At 35.7% G+C, this 23,214-nt stretch overlaps 2 protein-coding genes and 1 long non-coding RNA gene across 4 annotated transcripts; 2 read left to right on the plus strand and 1 right to left on the minus strand.

Moving 5' to 3' along the window:
• Positions 1 to 1,274: 1,274 nt before the first annotated feature.
• Positions 1,275 to 12,761, minus strand: LOC100370304 (MICOS complex subunit MIC27-like). Of its 2 annotated transcripts, XM_078008388.2 has the most exons (7): positions 12,701 to 12,733; positions 8,831 to 8,957; positions 8,091 to 8,324; positions 5,952 to 6,006; positions 5,409 to 5,504; positions 3,807 to 3,997; positions 1,275 to 2,715 (listed from the first exon to the last, which is right to left on the minus strand). In XM_078008388.2, the coding sequence occupies exons 3-7, from the start codon at positions 8,286 to 8,288 to the stop codon at positions 2,608 to 2,610; spliced, it is 648 nt and encodes a 215-aa protein (XP_077864514.1). In that variant the 5' UTR covers positions 8,289 to 8,324; positions 8,831 to 8,957; positions 12,701 to 12,733; the 3' UTR covers positions 1,275 to 2,607. The 2 variants fall into 2 exon arrangements, with proteins under 2 accessions (XP_077864514.1, XP_006815287.1); XM_006815224.3 differs by lacking the exon at positions 8,831 to 8,957 and having other exon boundaries at positions 12,701 to 12,761.
• Positions 9,933 to 10,815, plus strand: LOC146734680 (uncharacterized). The gene is made up of 2 exons (XR_014931570.1): positions 9,933 to 10,148; positions 10,640 to 10,815. It is a non-coding gene; the product is annotated as an uncharacterized LOC146734680 (long non-coding RNA).
• LOC100370753 (survival of motor neuron-related-splicing factor 30-like) lies at positions 12,710 to 22,654 on the plus strand. Its single transcript, XM_002733753.4, has 7 exons — positions 12,710 to 12,818; positions 14,096 to 14,161; positions 14,424 to 14,560; positions 18,487 to 18,574; positions 19,350 to 19,429; positions 19,762 to 19,888; positions 20,383 to 22,654. The coding sequence occupies exons 1-7, from the start codon at positions 12,765 to 12,767 to the stop codon at positions 20,533 to 20,535; spliced, it is 705 nt and encodes a 234-aa protein (XP_002733799.1). The 5' UTR covers positions 12,710 to 12,764; the 3' UTR covers positions 20,536 to 22,654.
• Positions 22,655 to 23,214: the final 560 nt, after the last annotated feature.

Below are 23,214 nucleotides of genomic sequence, written 5' to 3' on the forward strand. Positions count from 1 at the left end.
ACTTAACCGATGACGACACCGATACGTGAGACCGTTGAGGGCCGGTAATCAGACGAGGAAGTGAGTGCAGGAAATCTGTTGCTCGTCGACATCGGCCAAATAAACAAAGCCATCGTTTCCGTTTATGCAGAGAGCGTGCACCCATCTAATTTTCCGTTGACACTGCCGTTTTAGATTTCTATCTTCAGCAGTAGTTTCAATCCATTCACACAGCTTTACGTTTTTTCTCTCTTAATATTCCTAATAAAACGATATTGATTGCCTAGAAACAGTTTGACCCGCTACACGCTTTATTTGGGAGTTCAAAGTGATGAATAAAGTCATAACAAATTATACTTGCTAATGACAAAAAAGAACGTAACATCGTGTGAAACGTACTTCGCACTCTACTCGCTTTAAAGCTGCCGCCTATGCTAATGAGCATAGTTGCGGACGAAGCCTTACAACTTCAAGATGGCGTTAATGTTACCAGCTCCCTGATGTTACACCGTAATAAGGCAGCCAACACCAACGTGCATGTGTTTTGTAACTCCTTTCATCCCCTCCGGGGGATGTTATATATGTTAATAAATCAATGTTAAATACTTGCTGATTACCGAACCGTGCGGCATGTCGTCGGTAAATACTTGTTTACCGTAGTTCGCGAGCAGTCGGCGAAATAACCATTTAAAACTGAACATTTCTATATGGCATGCGGTGTACCCTTATATCGATCATGGAGGTAAATCGATCGACCATTGAGATTCGCGCGCTTTTCGACCAACCAACCAATGGGAATCGTGCTCTTCGCAGAGTGCAATAATCGACATTCGGCGAGTCGCACAATCGCGTCGCAGAGTTAGTTTTTAGACCCCCATACATACCTCAAGGTGGGGGTGAAAGTGCAAATGCAAATGTGTAAAGGAAAATAAAGGAAAGAAGTACAATACAATGTCGGTAAGCGATACAAAGGAAATATCTCCTTACGGCAGCGACTTGATACAACTACATTGATGCTGGAGGTCACCACATTTGTTCTCGCGTTCAATAATACGGTGATAAATCAGGATTCACAAGTACAACGAATTTACACAACATTTTACCATGAAATCGAACCTACCAACCATTTTCATATCTTCAATACTGCCATGGTTTTGGCGATGATGAATCTCGCATTCATTATTTTCTTTGACTGGGCTCACACAGGGTTCAATGTTCCGTGGTTTGAATGTAATTGTACACCACACGTGAATGTAAACTAGCTTGCACAGTAATTCGTTTCACAGTCATTGAGGTTATACATTTGTTCAATTACTTATTTATTTATTTACTTATACGATAATAAAAAATCATACATGTAATTTCTTAGACCTTTTCATAATGTAAACTGATACATTTCATCTCCCGAGCGCTTGCTTCGTTTTTGTACAACACACTGGAAATAACAAAATGGCTGACACCATCATAAATTGCTGGTCATAAAAAATAGAACACGCATGCGCATCATTATGCAAATTAGTCCACTCACCGATTCCTATTAGTTGTATTAATGCAATTGGGCATAAACAAATTTAAAAAAAAAATACATAAAAAGTGCTAAATTTTAATAAAATGTAAAATACAACAATGAATTGCAGCAGCCAATCATTAGTAACATTCTTACCAAGTTACATAAAAATCGTTTTAATGCTTCTTGAGATATAACTGAAATAGCTTAAAATTCACACATTATTATGCAGATAAGCTCATTAATATGCATGGGTGTCAACCAAAAACTAATCAAATGTGCGCATTGCCCCAGACAAGCTATATACCAAGTTTCATTGAAATCCGAACATTGGTTCTTGAGATATCGATGGAAGGGAACACACCCACACACGCGCCCGCGCCCGCGCACACGCGCACACGCACACACACACACACACGCACGTACTTTTATGCAGCACCATTATAAATAACATTACAAAGTTGAAAAACCCCAAAATATGAATGTGAATAAATGGGGTTTTCATTGTGTGTTTTTTTTTAATTTTATTCTTCATTGCTTGTTGTTTTATGCTATGTGTTCACATGTGGCATAAATGCAATCATTAATTCATTGATTGAACAAAAATAAAATTAATTGTATACATAAGAATGAAATGCGAATAATTTTAAATACATAATATTAAATGGCCTCATCCTAAAACTTAACAAGATGATACTATAGTACAATGTCAAACATAACATCAAGCGAAAACGTGTAGGTTACGAGAGCAGTAACTGGTCAAAATGGGTTGCCCCCTCCCCTAAATCTGTCCCTGTCACCCAATATTTGTTACAGAAAAGTATTGATCTGAAAACCTGCATGGTGACATCATAAACACCTTTGCTTTACAAACCACTCTGGACACATAAAGTATTTTCGAAAAACATTGCAAAAATGATGATTTATTTTGTAAAATATGCATGTAGATTTAAAGCATTACACATTATATATCTTACTCATTATGTAATAATTCCATGCTCAAATATGGTACCTAGTAAATCACTGAAATTATGGGATGCTTATAATTTAATGAAGAAAAACAATAATCAAATCATTTAGAAAGGTTCTCGGGGTCACACAAGTAGATATTTGTATGTGATTTAGCCTCTAGTCGTATACATATCTTTATCTTCTGGCTTTGATTGACCATGATCTACTTTTGGTGTTGATGGCTGCTCAGCTTTCACTGGAGCTGGTCTACTCTCAACCTGTTACAAGATAGATGTTGGTTATTACCCCTGCAATAACTATCGTAATAGAGCTACAAATTCAATTGAATCTTTTTTATGGCAACTCAACCAATCGCACAGAATCACAAATCAAATGCATGTGCATATACTTGCATGTATGACATAATGTATGATGTATTTGTGAAATTTAAACATGTTTTGTGAAGTCAAGTCAGAGAAATGTTTTTGAAACAAAATGACCACCAGTTGGACATTTTATTGAATCAAAAAAAATAAAATGACATACACCTAGTACCAACAAATTAGATCAAAACTTGTCTATGTATGATGAGAGCAAGGTCGAAGTAGACTGTCATCATCAGATCCAGTTTCAGAATGGACTTTCATCTTCAATTTGATCATGTGCATACATGTATGTATGTGTGACATGCATGTAGCCAGTTTGAACATGATCAAGCAAGATAAGTCAGAAACACAATCAAGATGTTGTTCTGTTTTTTGCACTAAAACCACCATTATTCAGCTATCTAGAATCAAATGAATGCATACATATGTATTCCAAGATGTTTGATTTTTATGTGAAGTTTGAATGTAATCAGTCCAGGCATGCTGCATGCACACATGCATGTACGCACAAACAACATTTCAGATGGAAATTGGGTGATCAATATTTTGATGACATTAACCCAAAATATTAATAAAAGCATGACTATGATGATATTTTTATTCAATTTGGCTCAAAAATTATGAGATAAATACAGCTTTCAAAAAATGAGAATATACTTCCCTATGGTATCTACTAAAAATGCTTTGGAAGTCTCCTAGATTGAATAATAAATTTCTAACTGATCTCTAATATAATTTTTTTTGGAAGATCATCTTTCTTAATTTTCTCACCAAAAATAATTTACAGTGCTCCTTCATAGAATTTTAGGGAGCATAACAGCATATTTGCATAACAATAACTTTTGAAACAATAGCCTTGTTGCAGATGGACATGAAAATGTGGAAAAACTGTTGCTGGGAAACCAACAGTGATGACAAGAGTTATGAAAGGTAAGTTTGGCATGGCAATTTTATACAAAGATCACTTAAACTGATAAATTTACCTTTTTTGGTGGACTGCTTTGTGTTTTTTTCTGTGAACGTTTCGTTTTCTGTTGCTCATATATCTCTATAGCTTTATCAGCTGTTTTTCTGTATCCCTTCTGTGCAATCTCCACTGATTGCTTAGGGTAACATAGCGATGCTGTGGCAGTCATTAACCCACCGGCATATATCAGTTTTCTTGCTGTTCCACCTGAAATGTAAATATGTGTCCCAAAATAACTAGATTGATTTACCCATGACTGGTGGGAAATTCAAATTCCATTTGGACATCATCTGATCTAATCAGTGAGTTGTCTGACTGATATATAATAATAGTTCTAATCAAATCATTACTATACATAAACACTGTAAATGTAAAATATGAATACAGTCAAACCTATGTATAGCAAGCACCCAAGGACTTTATTAAAATGGTCTTTATAGACAGACTGTCTCTTATATAGAAGTTGGATTATTATTTTATGGATCATCAACTCATACATTTGACATAATTTGTCCAGAAAATAATGAAACGGTACTGTAGCAGGCGGGCGGGCGGTCTTTATACACAGGTTGATCATTTGTTATGCCTTAGGACTGCATAAAAGTGGTCACTATAGGCAGGTGGTCTTTATATACAGGTTGCTCATTTGATGTGCCTTGGGACTGCCTAAAAGTGGTCACTATAGACAGGTGGTCTTTATATACAGGTTGCTCATTTGTTGTGCCTTAGGACTGCCTAAAAGTGGTCACTATAGACAGGTGGTCTTTATATACAAGGTTGCTCATTTGTTGTGCCTTAGGACTGCCTAAAAGTGGTCACTATAGGCAGGTGGTCTTTATATACAGGTTGCTCATTTGTTGTGCCTTGGGACTGCCTAAAAGTGGTCACTATAGACAGGTGGTCTTTATATACAGGTTGCTCATTTGTTGTGCCTTGGGACTGCCTAAAAGTGGTCACTATAGACAGGTGGTCTTTATATACAGGTTGCTCATTTGTTGTGCCTTAGGACTGCCTAAAAGTGGTCACTATAGACAGGTGGTAACTACAGGCAGGTGGTCACTAATGCAGGTTTGACTTTATGACAAAGCAAACAATGAGGTTAACACAAGAATACCACAATGTATGCATAAAACAAGTATGAGAAGAGGTCAATGTGATCCCACTCCACCTGAGATACATACTTTTTGGTATTCTTGTGATAACCTCAATATTATACACATTTCCTGCTTGTAGTCACAACTTGTTCGAAATAACAAACATTGTACGTGATTCTTGCCGCAAAGTATCAACGGGATTGTCTGTGTTCAGTGAAATGATTCAATTTCCGTATAATGCTTTGTATGAATATATTCCAAAGTGACATTTTTTGTGAATTAGATTTCCCAAACAAGGAGAACATTCATTTTTGATATTCTTCATACAGCAGTATCCTCACCCAAAATATCAGGTTGAATCTCTACTGACAATTTATTAATATGATTATTATTATTATTTTAGTTGTTTAAATTGCTTTAAAATAAAATAAAATTAATTTTAGTGTTTCTGGGACCCTATCAATTTTACGGTTCATGCTTCATAACACTGATACCAGGTTGAGAGATAAGAAATCTTGACCTACCCTTAGCACCAAGAAACACGCCTAAAACACCAGCCATTGATATGGCAACTAAACGAGGAACAATACCCTCCTCTGTTTGTGCATATTCAATAACATCTGTGAATAAAATTAAATATCAGAAAATTACATAAGTTTATAAAGACTATACATATATGAAGTGTACATTAGCACAAAATTGAAACTATGCTTGATCGGAGACTCAAATGAATGTTTCCATAGCAACCAATTTGCAGGGAGATAATATTGTTTGCAAACATATGATGCTATATAAATGCCTATATAATCAAAAATAAAACTGTTTGTTTTTATTCAAATCATCTGCTGTCAGTTACTGTACATGGATATTCTGTAGTTGGCAAAGGATAACACAGACTGATGTGTTTTATAACATTATCTGTTTAGTGGAATATATGACTGAATCTTACAATCATGGGTGAGAGTAATCCACTGTTTGTGTTCATTGACAACGTTTTTACCAGATGGTAATAAAAATATGGATTTATTTATCTTTTAACCATGTAACACTCTCATGAAGATGATTACCTTTAGATACGGACTGCGTTTTGTTACAGACTTCTTTTGTTTTATCTATTGTGCCCTGTAAAACAACCAACAAATACAAACTGAGAATAATATTTCTTAGATCAGAGAAAATCTCTAAATCTTGTAACAGTGATTTTTTTACAAGGCACTTTAGGCCATAGAGTCACAGTAACATAATTCCATCATTACCAATATCTCTATATCATTTAATCATACAAAATTGTCATGGTTTGAAGTGAGAATTACTTCAATGTTGTATAAAAATAGGTGCCAATACATAGACATGGAAGTGAACAAAATGCTCCCTTTTCTTGGAGTACTAGGTTGTTGACGGGTATTGGAACGGATATTTGGATTTCTATGATTTTAACACTGTGGTTTTATTTTACGTTATTGACATGAAAGCATATGGTCATATAATTACTTTTTTGTGTAAAAAATAGATAAAAAAAAACATGAAAATGATGAAGTTTCAGCATACGGGGAAAAGATCTCGTCATATCTAAAAATATCATTCAGGGACATATAGTGAAAAAAATAGTATGTACAAAATGGGTAATTCTGAATGTCACAAATTACTAGTATTAGGAGATTCTGGGAAATAGAATTTATTTTTTATGAAATAATGCCTTTCCATGGATTCCTTTGAAAATTGTTCCAAAAATGCCTATTTTTGGCAATTTGTAACCAGACTTTCTCACCTCAAAATCATGATTTGTATCGGGTAAAAACATTCAAAAGGATATGACATTTATCCAAATTAATTAAGTAGCACTTTTGAAATAGGATAGCACAATGTAATACCCTGACCTGCATTGGTTCTGCTACCTTGCATACACGTTGTCTATAGCCCCCCCCCGACAGCACATTGCAGTACCCTTACCTGCATTGACTTTGCTACCTTCCATACACGTTGTCTATAGCCCCCCCCCCCCTGACAGCACATTGCAGTACCCTTACCTGCATTGACTGTGCTACCTTCCATACACGATGTCTATAGTCCCCCACCCTGACAGCACATTGCAGTACCCTTACCTGCATTGACTCTGCTACCTTCCATACACGTTGTCTACAAACACCCTGACAGCACATTGCAGTACCCATACTTGCATTGACTCTGCTACCTTCCATACACGTTGTCTATAGTCCCCCACCCTGACAGCACATTGCAGTACCCTTACCTGCATTGACTCTGCTACCTTCCATACACGTTGTCTAGTCCCCCACCCTGACAGCACATTGCAGTACCCTTACCTGCATTGACTGTGCTACCTTCCATACACGATGTCTATAGTCCCCCACCCTGACAGCACATTGCAGTACCCTTACCTGCATTGACTCTGCTACCTTCCATACACGTTGTCTACAAACACCCTGACAGCACATTGCAGTACCCATACCTGCATTGACTCTGCTACCTTCCATACACGTTGTCTATAGTCCCCCACCCTGACAGCACATTGCAGTACCCTTACCTGCATTGACTCTGCTACCTTCCATACACGTTGTCTAGTCCCCCACCCTGACAGCACATTGCAGTACCCTTACCTGCATTGACTCTGCTACCTTCCATACATGTTGTCTACACCCACCCTGACAGCACATTGCAGTACCCTTACCTGCATTGACTCTGCTACCTTCCATGCACGTTGTCTATAGTCCCCCACCCTGACAGCACATTGCAGTATCCATACCTGCATTGACTCTGCTACCTTCCATACACGTTGTCTATAGTCCCCCACCCTGACAGCACATTGCAGTACCCTTACTTGCATTGACTCTGCTACCTTCCATACACGTTGTCTACACCCCCCTGACAGCACATTGCAGTACCCTTACCTGCATTGACTCTTCTACCTTCCATACATGTTGTCTACACACACACAGCCCCCTGACAGCACATTGCAGTACCCTTACCTGCATTGACTCTGCTACCTTCCATACACGTTGTCTACACCCCCTGACAGCACATTGCAGTACCCTTACCTGCATTGACTCTGCTACCTTCCATACATGTTGTCGACACCCCCCCCCCCCCCTGACAGCACATTGCAGTACCCTTACCTGTATTGACTCTGTTACCTTCCATACACGTTGTCTACACCCCCCACCCTCGACAGCACATTGCAGTACCCTTACCTGCATTGACTCTGCTACCTTCCATACACGTTGTCTACAGACACTAATGGCATCCTGAACAGCATTTGTTTTTTGTAATTCAAATTTGTATTCTGGTGAATTAATAAAACTTCCTTCATAGATGGGTAACTCTTTTGGCTTTAGTTTGAATCTGTCATCCATTTCATTTGCCCTCACCATTGGCAACAACAGAACCATTGATCCAGGAGCAGATACTCTGATAGCTCTTAGAACCTAGAAGAAAACATATGTACATAGTATTTAATGTTGAAAAATTATGTTCTGAGAAAATGATAGAAAAACAATATATTATATTTATAAAAACACACACATGTTTGATATACTAAAGCAAGAATAAAAGAAGAAAAACCAAGCTAGTGAAGGAAAAAGTAATCTGAAGTTTCTTTATGATGTTTGCAGGCAACTTAAAGCCTACATTGATTTCAAACAAATTAAGGTACACCAGCTCGGTTTGATTTCAAACAAGGTACCAGCCTGCCTGATATTCACATTTAGCTGCAACTTTTCACAATACATATTCATACAAATCGTCAAGACTATTTTGGAGCTCGAAATTTGAATCTGATAAAATTTTACATCTGCACAGAGTAAACAATTCAGGTTGATATTGTTGAAACTGACTGAATCAGAATGAACAAAACAATTTGGATAAGGACAATGGATAATAGTGGGCTCAAATTACATCTTTTTTTAAGGTAGCGGGACTATTATTTGCTTACTTGTTTTCATCTTCTAATTGTGACCAAATGACTACAAATAGACCCAGGAAAGTATATATTTTTAGAATCGCCAGACTTCAAGCTTTGCAAAGGTGTGTTCGTCATGCCCGTATCTGCATTCTATGACCTGTTACTTAATCAAAGGTGAAAAATTACTTTTTCTGTAAAAAAAATAATTATGCATTTATGCTGGCGATAAGAAGTATTTTTTTCACTTTTCCTAGTTGTTCAATAGTCTGGTAAATTTAATGTGTCTGGTCAGTTTTATGCAAGCAACATGTTTTAAAAAATAGTGTGCTGAATTTCAATTACTGTTTTAGTCGCATTGCCCCCAACTCAAACCACAACTCGTTTGTAAATAACCTATGAAATAGCTTGTCTGGACACATTCAAGTTCCTCTCACTGTCACCTCAAAGCTGTGAAAATTTGGTGTTAATCTGACGACAATAAGTATACGTTATTTTTTGTTAAAGACCTTGTATTTTGAAAAACATAAACTCCTAGAAAACGTCCATGAAGTAACAGCAAAGATTTTCAAGCTTGTTTATCGGCACAATCAATTTGTTTTCCCATCAAGGTCTGCTTTAACATGTGTAGGGACATCCAAATGTATAAGGCTATTGGAAACCAAAAAAATAAAGGAATGGGATAGCTATAATTGGATAAATTGGATAATTTGCATATTTATATTTACCTGTTTCTTACTTAGGTCTCATTTGCCTTTTTCTTTTATAAACTACCATGTATAGGGCTAGTTAACTTAAAGGTCACTTTTGCATATTTGAGGGGGGGTGACCAATCATTCGGCGACTGCCTATGGATTAACGGAGGTGGCGCTTCGCGCCGTTATTTAAGCATGGGTTTTAACACTCTTAATTCAGTGTTCCTGCATTGCCTGCCTCAATCTGATTAAAATCTGATGTAGTGTACGGGCTTTAATTATTTTGGCTATAAACTTATTTTAATTTTATTTTTTATTACTTTTGTTACTAATGCCCTTTTATTTTATTTTATTTTATTTTATTTTATTTTATTTTATTTTATTTTATTTTATTTTATTTTATTTTATTTTATTTTATTATTTTACTTTGATTTTGATTTTGTGATTTTTTTAATTCCGCCTTACCTACATCTGAGCCGATGCCTATGTAACGAGATTTCAACGAGACCCACTATCGACGATTTTAGTCAACGAATCACATACCTCCTTCTATAGCGCACATGATGACGTCACCGGGCGGAGTCGGGTGGCAAACGCACTCAAATAAAATGGCGGATTATACCGACATTAGCGACCGAGAATAACCCGGCTTTTCGGTAAGTTTATCATTGTCAAATGCAACGAAAGTCATTTTTATGTTAATATTGTGGCTCGAATGGTTCGACTTTAGATCGTTATTTTGCATTGTTATTCTGGGAGTGACGATTTTGTTTCCGCCGTTTCGACCGAACACCAGTGTCTTTTTCCAGTCGCCTGCCCTGGAGACGGGTGATGTTTTGTTGATCGGGCCAACATCGTCTACGGTATTGAAGCCGTAGCTGTAAATATTCATCAAATTGTATCATCATTGTGTACATTATACAATAACTCTTTATTAAAGTAATTGAGCTGATTTGGACTGGAATAAAATATTTTTTATTGGAACACATCGCAATTGATCAGGAAATATTTGTTTGCTCCAATTTTCTGCGTCGATGCCGTGGGCCGGTGACCGTTATACAATTTAAAATCAGTTTGCATTGTTTACTATAGCTGTTTACGTTGTTCTAATCATTACGATTTACTTATTTTTTTGCTTCCATTCTAGATAATTATGCTCAGTGATAAAATGAAGCGATGACTGAATGAACGAACCTTGGCTGGCGAAGATGTATCTAGAAGTGTACACATTTGTTGGAAGTGAAAAAAATATTCAATGTAATGACAAAAATTGTAAAATGCTGTGGAATTTCTTTTGCAAATAAAAATATACTAGCAATTTTTTATTAATGGTTTATTCAAGTGGGCAAAATATAATGTACAGAAAGATTGCCCGTAGAGTATCGCTACACTGAAAAGTAAGCAACCGACAGCCTGTATAAAAGGGGGGCTGTGATTGGCTGTTACTTATGCGAGATTTGAACGGGACTTACATAGGCGTCGGATCAGATGTAGGTAGGGCAGAATTAAAAAAAAATCAAAATCAAAGTAAAATAATAAAATAAAAGGGCATTAATAACAAAAGTAATAAAATTAAAATAAGTTTATAGCCACAATAATTAAAGCCCGTACACTACATCAGATTTTAATCAGATTGTGCCTGCCTTTGCTGCCAATTTACCTCACCTGCTGCTGCTGCCGGTTTTCCCACCCTTGCCCACCCCTTTTTTGTAGTTTTTGTTTTTTCCTAGGGTTGGGGCTGGCGATTCCAAGTTTTTTACTTAGACTTGTTTTTTGCTCTTGTATGTTTGAAACATGTTGTTTTTATTGCAATATTTGTGCTTGTACCTTTTCAAGTTTATGCTTTTCACAATTGTTTTCATGATTTTACCTGTTTGGTAGTTTTTGCTTTAATCTTATCTATTTTGTTATTTTCTATTCATTTGAATTTAGCTTGCTTTGAATTTTGTTTTTCCAGGGGGATATAGTCTTTAGTTCTGGTTTGACTTATCATTTACCTGCTTTTAGATTTAGGATGAACACTTAGTTTGTAGAAATAAACTACCCCCTACTGGACCCAAGACACTGTTGTGTACGAGTATTTTGTTTTGTTTGTGAGGGTGTTTTGCTCTGCTCTGGCGTTGCGCCCTCTGGCGGTGAACCATGATTTAATCTACATTTTAACCAACTTACATGACATTCTATGTTATGTTGACTTTATCACATGAAAGTTTATAGTGCATTTCATCAATTAATAAATAAATGTGAAAATCGTAATTTTCAACACAAATAATAGTCTCGCTACCTTAACTCTGCTGTTGGATGAAAATGATTTGGTATAACATTTATTGGTTATGACTGCATATTTTGTTTCTACACACTAGTACATAGATTTCACTAAGTGAAATTTTCAGTGCCCATGCTTTTAATAATTTGTATAAACAACTTTCCACACCAAACACTGTCCAATATATTAAGGAGATCAACAAAGCAAACAAACAAATACTAGTAAGGTGTTTGATCTGCTGTATTAATATATTTACTGATTCATGATTCAGGTATAAAAAATACTGTCTGTTGTTCACTGGTTTTTCCTAAATCAAAATTGTGATTCTTGGAAAAATTGTTTGACATCAAGACAGTTTTGTAATCTCTTTAAATTAAAAATCACATTGAGTAATTTTAAATTACAATTAGAAAGAGCGATTCCTCTGTAATTATTTACATTTGTAATTTCTCCTGATTTATGTGGTGTTACTAGCTAGGTAACTAGTATTCCATTCACAGTTTTTGTATGCATAATATAATAATTTGGTGTAAAGCACTTGATCCTTTCTTTAATTATTGAAACAAGTTTGGTGATTTCTCAATTTTTGTTTCTTGCTTAATTTCTTCATGTTATGTTATTTACCTCTGAATCAGTATTCAAAATGTTGTTTATGTTATTTACCTCTGAATAAATAATTGTTGGTAATTAAATTTACCGGTAGCATGGCAGGAAAACGAATATTTGTCAGTAAATATTTTTCTTCAAAACTCGGACAGTCATTAACACTGGGAATATATGTCGTTGATTTACTATTTGATTTTCAAAGCCACATATAGTACTCTGTTCGATTGCTGTTAGATGATGACGGTACATTTTTGTCTTAGAAAGCTCCGGTTTTCAAGTTTATGCAATATCCACTAGTACGTGGAGACAATTGTGGACCACAACTCGCATACCCACCTGGTTCGCCATCTTGGTTCGATCCAAATAACATCCGGTTCAACATCCGGGCGTTCAATCTAAAATGGCGGAAGACTTGACAAATAGTTTGCAGACACACACTGCTCAATTACAACAGGTAATACGCTGATTTCAATCAAATCTGATACTCTAAACTTATCAGAGTTTCGTTATGAACAGACCAACTAAAAGTTATAGCCACAGAAACATAGAACACCGGTGTAAATATGTTGACTGTTGGCTTTGGCTTTGTTGTGTAGGTTTACGAATCGTAACGTACACATGTCGTATGGTGTACTATTTTAGGCATTATTTGTTGTTTGTGTATAATAGCTGTGCGGATTATCGTAATTTTATGTATGCCAACATTTTGAATATATCGCTGTTAAATGTGTTATTATGTTTCAACCATACAGTAGTAGTACCATACTCCCAAAGTCGGTGGTATAATAAATTACTACTGTAGAGGGAGGGCAAGGGGGATAGCTGGTACAGGTTACAGGAAATAAACACGGCATTTTACGTTTTTACAGGAAATAAAATGGAAGTTCCATTTACAGTAAAAAACACAATAAAGCAAATTCCTAATTACATTTTTATAATATTTTTGATACATGTGACTTGTGTGTTAAGAATCAAAATTGGTAATTGCGTATGAATTACGACATTTAATTTGGAAAATGCTTTATACGCTTACAAAAAATAAGATCTTTGTACAAATTACGGACAAATAAAATAGCTGATTACATTTTACACCTTGCCCATGTCTACGAATTTACGTTTTTTTATTTATTTAAATTACATTTTAACGAAAAAAAAACATTGATTACAGCTTACAAAAATACCCCTTGCCTACCCTCACTGTATCTATATTGATGATTTCTTAATTTTATTTATATTCAGTGAGCGAAAATTTGTCCCTCATGAAATTAAAGTTTACAGTATGTGTAGCGTTGCAGTTACAAGCTTTCATTAGAAAGCGCTACAATTGTGCTACTAATAATTTTACTGATTTGTAGTTATGGGAGAAAAAGGAAATACAAAAAAATAAATTATTATAATATTTGGTACACATAGACACTCCAAAATTTAAACAGAGAGCAATGATCCTCTGTTACCCAGTTCAGAAAAAACATTCTCTAAGACAGACCAGAAACGGAAACGAGACAAAAACAAAAGATTTTTCAAGTTAGCGTGGGGGAAATAATGTTGCTAAGTATTATCGTCAGGGAAAGCTATTGTTTAAGCTAGTCTGTGATTGGTTGCTGGCAATGTTTGGGGGATGTTGACCAGTTTGTGACGTAGGCTTGTCTTAGAGAATTGGTGTTTTACCTTGTTTACTTTGAGGCATTGTTTGTGTATGACTTAATACATGAAATATTTTTTAAATTACAGGTTGAAGCTGCACTAACAAATGATCCTGAGAATGAAGAATTGTTAAAATTGAAAACAGATTTACAGGTGAGTTTTGTGGCTCAGAAATTAATGGTACTGTATAGCTATATAACTAGGCATTCAAACAATTACTCTTCATCTAGGTAGTACATTGTAGTACAAAACCAGGAATTATATTTAAGGTTTTTTAATATTCTTATTTCGAATTGGCATTAATGACACATGAATGTTTATTAGAAATAAAAATCAGAGTAAAAAGATGGATATTTACAGCTATTGCCGCTGATCTCTTTTAAAAAAACCTGTACAATTGAATTGTGTTTTGTAGGAAGTAATTGAGCTGACACAAGATTTATTAGATGCCAAACCAAGCAGCAGTACAGATGATAGTAGTATAACACCATCTAGTAATAAACTATGGAATCTTGGTGATGAGTGTCAAGCTATTTATAGTGACGATGGTTTGTAAGTACAAAATCATATCTACAGTACAGCTCAAAACTTGCTTAGCTAACGCATGTTAATGCTGCGTTAAAATTGCATTATGACCATGCCAACCCGATGTTAAAGCACATTAGCCATGCGTTAAGACGAGCAGCATTGTTTGCATGCAAATGAGGAAAACAATGAAGCTGAACGCGTGTGACAAAGCAAAGATGTCTGGATGGTTTCGAAACAAGTTATGTTTTGAAAATTAATATTCAGTACAACTAAACCTTGCTTACCTAACGCGTTATCGCACATTAGCGCTGCATTAAATTGTGTTAATGCCACGCTAGCATTTTGGTAAACAAGTTTTGAGCTGTTATAGTGATGATGGTACAAATTGGTATCAGTAATGCAAAGTTATTTATGGTAAAAACCACTAAGCTAGGTTTTGTCATTAAGATCAGAACAACTGACTACCTTCTTCAAAATATTGTTGATTATCAGCAGACTTCGTCTAAACTCCTGACATATTTATACATACATGTAGAAGTAATATAAATACTGTAGAAAAAAATCTTCAGGTACTCAAAAGTTTTTTTTATACAATTCCGGAGCAATCTCAGTGAAAAAATCTTGGTTCCTGGTATGATCACATTCAAATTTTGCACACATACATCTTTATCTGCCTATGCACGTCCATTCCTTTCACAATCCGATTCAAGACGACTGTATAAAAGACATGTTAAAAAATCATTAAAATCAAACATTTCTGCTATTCTAAAACTGCATTTCAGTCATGGATGAATGGATTATGTTCAAACTTGATACAGACGTTGTACATTATCAGACTTTGCTCTACATCTTTTTATTTTTCAGATCTGATTCAAAATAGATAACTTGTGGCCATTTTGTTTTAATGAAGGCTGTTCCAGGGCCATATCTCTAACATGCCTTGATTGATAATGTAAAAATACATCATGTATTTGTTTGATGGTCAGATTCAGTATGACCAAATGGCTGCAATATTAATGTTACAAATTCATCCAAATCGTGCATTTCTGCTATTACAGAACCAGATTGTGGATGTGTTTGGACAGATTGTGTTATAGGACCTTCATACAAGTTATTTTGTTTTTCAGATCAAAATGACCAACTGGCGGCCCTTTTTGTTTTAATGAGTGCAGTTCTTGTGTCATATCCTGACCCCCATGACTGTTCATGTTCAAACTTTATGTATATACCGTACTTATCCGGGTAAGAGCCCATGCCGAAGCAAACGCCCACCCCCACTTTTGACACAATAAAGAAGTTGAGGTCATATCCGGGCACACGCCTAGGGGGTCTTTTTCTACACAAAAAATAACAAAAAAATATTTTCTATTCGTTGACTGTGCTTGTATTACCAGTTGACTTTCTTGAAGTCTGTCGTGATGCTTATAAAAATTCTTTAAATATAATTGTTAATTGCGTAATACGGTGGGGTGAATGCTAAAATAGCTGTGACAGCAAAATAGATATTTCGCTTTCTGCCTTCAGGGCAGCGTGTTCACTGCTGATTTACATTTATTTTTCAAGATTTTTTTTTCAGAATCATAACAGTCAGCAAGTCTATAAAAATATATATTAAAGCAGAAATGGTACCAGTAGTTCTCTTTTTGAAATATGTCGTGGCCCTAAAAAGGGCTGGCTGTTTGGTGTGTACTTCCTTAGAAACGATTCAAGCAAATCGTACAAGTGTCGCACTCGTTTATCTTTAGCGTCGTCGACAATGAAACCAATGTTGCAATATTGTAGCAACTCGTACCTGGGAGAGTGGTTGAAATCACGTTATTTTGGCTTTATAAAATATTTGGTAGCAGCTTGCGAATCCATAACTGGGGCCAGCAATTTTGCAATGTCACGCCGAACACTGCCAATTTTTTTACCATCTTTCATCACCGCTATTGCATTTCTGTCATGAAAACTATTCTTCTGTCGTTGGATAAAAAAAAACTTCCCATTTCAAGCCCACCGCGATATCCATATAGTGAGACAACTTTCACCGTGATTGATAAGCGTCTAGTCTGATAAGAAAGCTATGTCACGATTTGACCTTTATGATGAAATACTAGTAGTGATGTCATTCTTAGCCAATCAGTAAAGCAGATGCATAAAGGTCAAAGATGATTGCCAGACTGTAAACAAAAGCATCGCAGCAGAGCGACCCCATTTTTCTTGTCTCTTTATTGTGATTAGACATGAATGAAAAGTGCCAAGCTGACAGACTGCGAAATCCATGGATTAAAAGTGCTAAGTCCAAATTGTGTGGGATGATGTCGACGAACTTCAGGAAGAAGTTGTAGGGATTTTGTTCGCCGGCTTTATTATTGATCTTGTATGACAGTTGATTCGTAATTTGTCGAGACCGGAAATCATTTTACGCAGTTTAACCCCTGACATTTTAATTCATTTTGAGTTCACGCGTATTGGGCGTGTTTGTCGGCGGGAAAATCCTAATTCAAATGATTCCTCACTGTCGATTTTTATTATTTCTGGTTTATTTGTCACATTATAAGCAATACATTAATTTTGTTTTACTTCTAATGTTGCATATTGTTCATTTATTTCTGTTGCATGTTTTTAGTCCCCGTTCGGACGAAGTCCGAAAACGGGAACTTATAATTCGGTCTCCGTGCGTCTGTGCGTCCATCCGGAGTCATATCTCAGAATCCCTTGGACCGATTCCGTTCATTCTTTGCATGTGCCTAGTACTTTATGTGGGACATATGCACATGCAGTGGTTTAGCGATTTGATTCAAAATGGCCGACTGGCAGCTATCTTGTTTTTTGAAAATGTCATATTTTGGACATGCTTTGTCAGTTTTCATTCAAATTTAGTACATAGATCATACATGTTAGGATACATGTTCTGACAGTCCGTGAGTTCCTGAGTCTGTCTGTCCGTTCGTCCATGCGTCAGTCTGTCCAGTCATATTTCAGAATCCTGTTGACCGATTCCCTTCATTCTTTGCATGTGCCTAGCACCTTATGTGGGACATATGCACATGCAGTGGTTTAGCGATTCGATTCAAAATGGCCGACTGGCAGCCATCTTGTTTTTTGAAAATGTATTTTGGACATGCTTTGTCAGTTGTCATTCAAACTTGGTACATAGATTATACATGTTAGGATACATGTCCATGACGATTTATTTCGCAATTGGATCAAAGATGGTCGACTGGCAGGCATCTTGTTTTTTTTTTTTATGCGGTATCTTGGACGTGCTCTGTCAGTTTTCATTCAAATTTGGCACATACATGTACTTTATACATGTTAGGATGCATGTCCATGACAATTTGTTTCAAAATCTTGTCAAAGCTGGCCGATTGACAGCCATCTGACTTTTTGGCCTTACTACTATATTTCCACAATTTATGTACATGTACCATTTTTATTCGTATTTGGCACATACATCATACATATCAGTGTGTTTCATAATCAGATCAAAGATGGCCGAATAACGGCTGTTTTAATTTTTGGCCATATTACTACTACACAGAACACGTGTTTTGATGTAAATAAACAATCTGTTGTATACGCCACTTGGAACTCAAGTTTCAAGAACAAACTCGCGACAACCCCTCCGCTTTAATATGACAAGCACAAAGAGAACTTTCAAACATTTAACAGGGACTGTGTCATTTTCAATGACTTGTCATTTGCCATTCTATTCTCTGCCGCAGTTCAATCTGCGTGTTGTCAATTTTTGCGAATTTTTTGCGAATCGTTTTTTTGCCGGGGATATCCTGGCAAATGCCTACCCATACATGTATTTTTTGGCAATTTTCCATGTTCAGGACCCTGGGCTTATACCCGGATAAATACGGTATATATCTTCAACCTGATAACTCACAGTGCCTGTGGAATGCAATTACCTTTGTTGTACAATGAGTAATGAAATGTTATGTATTGTTTATTTGTAGGTATTATGATGCAGTTATATCAGAAATAGTTGATGACAGTAGAGTTCAAGTTACATTTAATGGTTGGGGAAATAAAGAAATTACATCAGTAAGTAGCAACATCCAAATCATTTGACATGTCACTGTAATTTAATCAAGATCCATACCTCAAATGAACAGTTTAGGTATTTAACAATCATCTGATATTGTGTATGTGGGAAACTGATGTATTTGAACAACAGTCTTTATGTTAATGATGATTTCTGATTGTTTTGTCTGTTACATCATGATATTATTTGGTAATTACAATATTACTGTAAAAGCTGTATTAGAAGCCACAGCTTCTATCAAAATGGTACAATGCAACGGAGGAGATGTGGCTTCTATTAGAGCATCTACACATATGAGAAAAGGCGTATTTTTGGTTTTCAATTGTTCTATTAGGAATACAGCTTCTAAAGCAGATTTTACGGTAATATGCAGTGTACCCTTTAAACCACTATGATATCAATGACACATGCAAAGGTATTTTGTGACACAACCATGCTCATTTCCCATATGTATTATTGACTCTATAGAAAATCATACATTGAAAAAGTTACCTTGAAGATATCTTACTGAAGTTGAGGAAATGGCAATTTGAAATCAAGGATCAACAATATTTTTGTTTCTGCCATAAAAAGTCACCTATCTCAATATGCAATCAATATTTTTTTCTTGAATCTTTTCCCAGCTGTCAAGAAGTTGACCCAATTTGATTCGGTGGTGGGGATCAGTTTCAGTAAACTAAACCCTGTGTAAACTGGAAACATGTCTCTACAATTAGTCTTTTTTGGTGTTATAAAAGATTTCTATATAATTATTTATCATTTTATGTTTTTCAGGCATCATCATTAAAACCTGTAGATTCTAATAAAAGATCTTCCTCAGAAGCAGGTTTAGATGGTGATCAACCTAAATCAAAGTAAGTTTACAGCACTCCTTCACAAACAAACATTTACGACTGCCCTCATATTCAAAATGAGACCTTTGCTGATTCAATAATGTTGAACCCATTATTAACTAGAACTGACATTGATGTAACAATACTATTTTCAATTTATAAAAATGTATATAAAAATTTTATAAAACATCTATATTGACCACAGTTTTATGCCCTTCACTGTAAAGCAGGCCTTTCATTCATCTGGTGTATTGAATCGAGTGTTTAATTTATTATTTTTATTCAGGAAAGAACTTACACATGTATGTTAGCTCAGAGAGATTATAAAATGAAAAACTGTTATTTTTATTCAGGAAAGAACTTTTGTTAGCTCAGAGAGATTATAAAAGGAAAAAGAATCAAAAGAAAGCGCAAAGACTTAAAGATTTAGAAGTACAACGAGAGGGTGATAAAAGCAAATGGCAACAATTTAACAGTAAAGTAAGTATTTTCACTATTTTAGTTTTGTTTTGAATAAAATATTTTCTATATTGCTGTGACTACTGCAAAGAGTCTTAATGCCTTAAGTGTTAATTTAAGAGCCTTCGGTCATTATCGTCCCACTTGCGAAGCAAGCCATATATTCATGATAAATCATTGTTTGGTATCGTACTAAAAAATGTAATATTGAATAGTGATCGAGTTGTTGTAATCTGCAGTGAAACACGAATCGTGTTTGGCGCCATCATGAATTCTGCTAAACTTGCGAACTAATACCTCGATTTCCACAATTCCCACGCTTTGATGTTCTACGCTAAGTTCTATTTGTAGTGGGGTCAATAAACTGACTGTGCTCGCTCACAGGCATACATATTACATGTACCCCATTCAAATAGGAACCGAGAAATGATGGCAATCCATTCTAATGTTGTTGCTTGACAATTTCCTATTTCTGATAATAAATTGTAACACTCTTTTCTCTCTATCCCATCTAGGCATTTTCCAAAGCCAAAAAAGGAATAGTAAGAAAAAGTATTTTTGCAACACCAGAATCAAACACAGGTCGTGTAGGTGTAGGTACATGTGGTACTGGTGGTAAACCAATGACTCAGTTCGAACAACCCAAACATGTTGTTGTGAGGAAGTAAATATATGTGATTACATAGATACATCTTCGTTACTACTAAGAACACATTCTTGAGTGATGGTTGGCTGCTTTGTGTGAACTCTGCTCAGAATACAGTAGCATTGATTCATACATTCCGTGTTGTTCGTTTTTCCTCCATGCGTCATGTGACACTTCTTACACTCCTTTTCAGGGTAATATCTCAAGTTTGATTTTGTCCTTTTTGCTCAGTGATTTCAACCTAGTTGGGCATAGGTCATCTCATCATAGGTCATCATATTTTTTTATGTGTTAAGTGACTGGTTAGTAAGAACGAGTTGTTCATACCTGAAGATAAAATAATGGCGATGTGCTGCTGTTATTAAATATACATGTATGTGTTTCTGTTGATAAAACAACTTGTGATGTAACGTATGCACATCAGATTGTGAGTTAGTGGTGATCAGTTTGTGAAAATTGTTGTTAGACATTCACATGCTGGTTGGTAAAAAAAAAGTAAACATATGAAGTCACAATGTCATGGCCTATAGGTCTGTTTAGAAGTGGTTATACCATGCTATCTTTAAAGTCACACTTACTGTAGTTGTCATTATTTAACAACACAAACAAACCTGAAATTTAGTTAAAGCTTGCACATAAACATACATTGAAGATTAAAGGGTTAGGTATACAAGGACTACTAACCTAACGTACTACAGGTACTAATTCCAAATACCTTCTGCTGACATCTTATATTTTTTACAGCTGTTGAGTTTAGCAATATGGCTTGTAACTTTGCAACATTTGTTGTTGTAGATTTAATGCTAGACAGATGGTGTGCTGTGTATAACTCACTACTTCATAAGGCGTTCAATTTTATGATTTTCAAACTTTGTGTATGTATTCAGTAACTATTCTGCATTTCTTGTTTATCTACATTGTACGTAATTCAGAATATATTACAGCCGTTCTGAGAATTATTCTGACAGTCAGTTAGCAAAATGACTTGCAACTTTGCAAAACACTTTGGTCTTTGCCCAATCTAGACTTGTCGGCGTCACTTGAGTGACGGGCGCATGGTTTGGGATCACTATTTCATAGGGGTTGTCTGCTTGGTGAATTGTAAGTATTATCTAGCGTGCGTTCACAGCAACCATTCTTTATTTTTTATAATTATATTGTAATTATTTTCAGTAATTTTGAAAATCACAAGTTGGATGTTGCTTAAATCTGTCAAAAAATGTCAACTCCTCGCTCATTTTAGTCAGTTGTACCTGTTACAAAAATGGACTAGACATAATAACGGTCGTTATACCCCATCATTTTCAAACTGCAGTTGAAAAAGTGATTCGATCAAGGAAGGCGCAGACTTTTGATTTGACAAAATCCATCAAACCATTATAATCGAGTTTTCCGTCTGTGTATCCCTGACATACTCACAGCACCAGTAATGTGAAAACAACTTTTAGTTTGGCCCAAAACTGTCGCGAAACTGCAGTTTCATTAATACCTTGGGTTACTCAACACTCGGGAGTTGTTTTGTAAATTACGCTATGTCAGGTGGACTCAGATGGGTATAACAATTTAAAATAACACTTTGAATGCATATACAACATATAACCTGTCGAGTATATGGTAACCAACACGTGTCGTTTTGAAAACCGCGTTTTACCCGCACCTTGCAAGATAATGGAATGATTCCAATTGTGAGCGTGCCAATACAACGGCGCCATCAAGTCTAGATTGGAAAAGACCCAAGTGTTTTGCAAAGTTCCAACATATATTGCTAACTGACTGTCCGAATAATTCTCAGAACGGCTGTAAAACACTACAAAATAACCTGTTCATATATTCTAATGAACATATTCATTTTGAAAAACTGCACTTTACCCCCCTTCATCTAATGTGATAATGGAATGAGCTAAACTGTGCGCATGTCTATGGATCGGCACTGTCTAGATTGTACAAAAACAGAAGTCTTTTTCAAAGTTACAAGCCATTTTGCTAACTGCCTGCACGTTTTCACACCTCACAATAGTAAGCTCAGACTTTCCTGAGATATTGTCAAAGCAATCTTACTGTCCTACCCATCTCAGTCACTTGTAAATAATCTGTGGTGATATTTTATAACTAATGTGAAATAAAATTTATTTGGAACTTGATGCATTTGTTGTTATTGAAGTGTTTGTGATGAGAACCCTCATGTCCGGTATGTAATCTGGAAGAAAAGTCTCCAGTTTGATGCCAAGCAAAAGACACCTCCAATCCCAATAAGATTAAAATCTTATTTGGCTTTTCTTCTTTTTAGCTCTGCTGTCGACTTTGTCGAGCGGAGCTTATCATATGAGTGATTGTCCGTCGTCGTCCGTGTCAATGTTTTACTTTTTCGACTTCTTCTTGAAAACTACAAGCCTAAATGCTTTGATACTTGGTGTATATGTACCTTGGGTAGACCTCTCTTAGGTTTGTTCATTTCATGTTGATATCTTTAATTCTCTAATTTTGGTGAATATTTTTGTCATTTTTGGTAAAAACTGATATTTTCGACTTCTTGTTAAAAACCGCAAGTGCAATTGCTTTGATATTACATCTATAGGTACTACATGTGGACCTCTCTCAGATTTGTTAATTTTGTAATGATATCTTTAATTCTTTAATTTTGGTGATTATTTTTGTCATTTTTGTTAAAAACTGATATTTTCGACTTCTTGTTAAAAACCGC

The sequence above is a fragment of the Saccoglossus kowalevskii genome, chromosome 14 (assembly GCF_978046115.1).
Source record: "Saccoglossus kowalevskii chromosome 14, keSacKowa6.1, whole genome shotgun sequence".
NCBI lineage: Eukaryota > Metazoa > Hemichordata > Enteropneusta > Harrimaniidae > Saccoglossus > Saccoglossus kowalevskii.

What these genes read in the sequence shown, in the direction of transcription:
- LOC100370304 (XM_006815224.3), bottom strand. An exon ending in AACGCAGTCCGTATCTAAAG is followed by an intron (nt 5,505 to 5,951) that starts GTAATCATCTTC and finishes TTTTATTCACAG; the next exon opens with ATGTTATTGAATATGCACAA. An exon ending in CGTGTTTCTTGGTGCTAAGG is followed by an intron (nt 3,998 to 5,408) that starts GTAGGTCAAGAT and finishes TTTACATTTCAG; the next exon opens with GTGGAACAGCAAGAAAACTG.
- LOC100370753 (XM_002733753.4), top strand. Translation starts at nt 12,765, where the DNA reads ATGGCGGAAGACTTGACAAATAGTTTGCAGACACACACTGCTCAATTA. An exon ending in GAAATAAAGAAATTACATCA is followed by an intron (nt 18,575 to 19,349) that starts GTAAGTAGCAAC and finishes TATGTTTTTCAG; the next exon opens with GCATCATCATTAAAACCTGT. An exon ending in GGTGATCAACCTAAATCAAA is followed by an intron (nt 19,430 to 19,761) that starts GTAAGTTTACAG and finishes ATTTTTATTCAG; the next exon opens with GAAAGAACTTTTGTTAGCTC.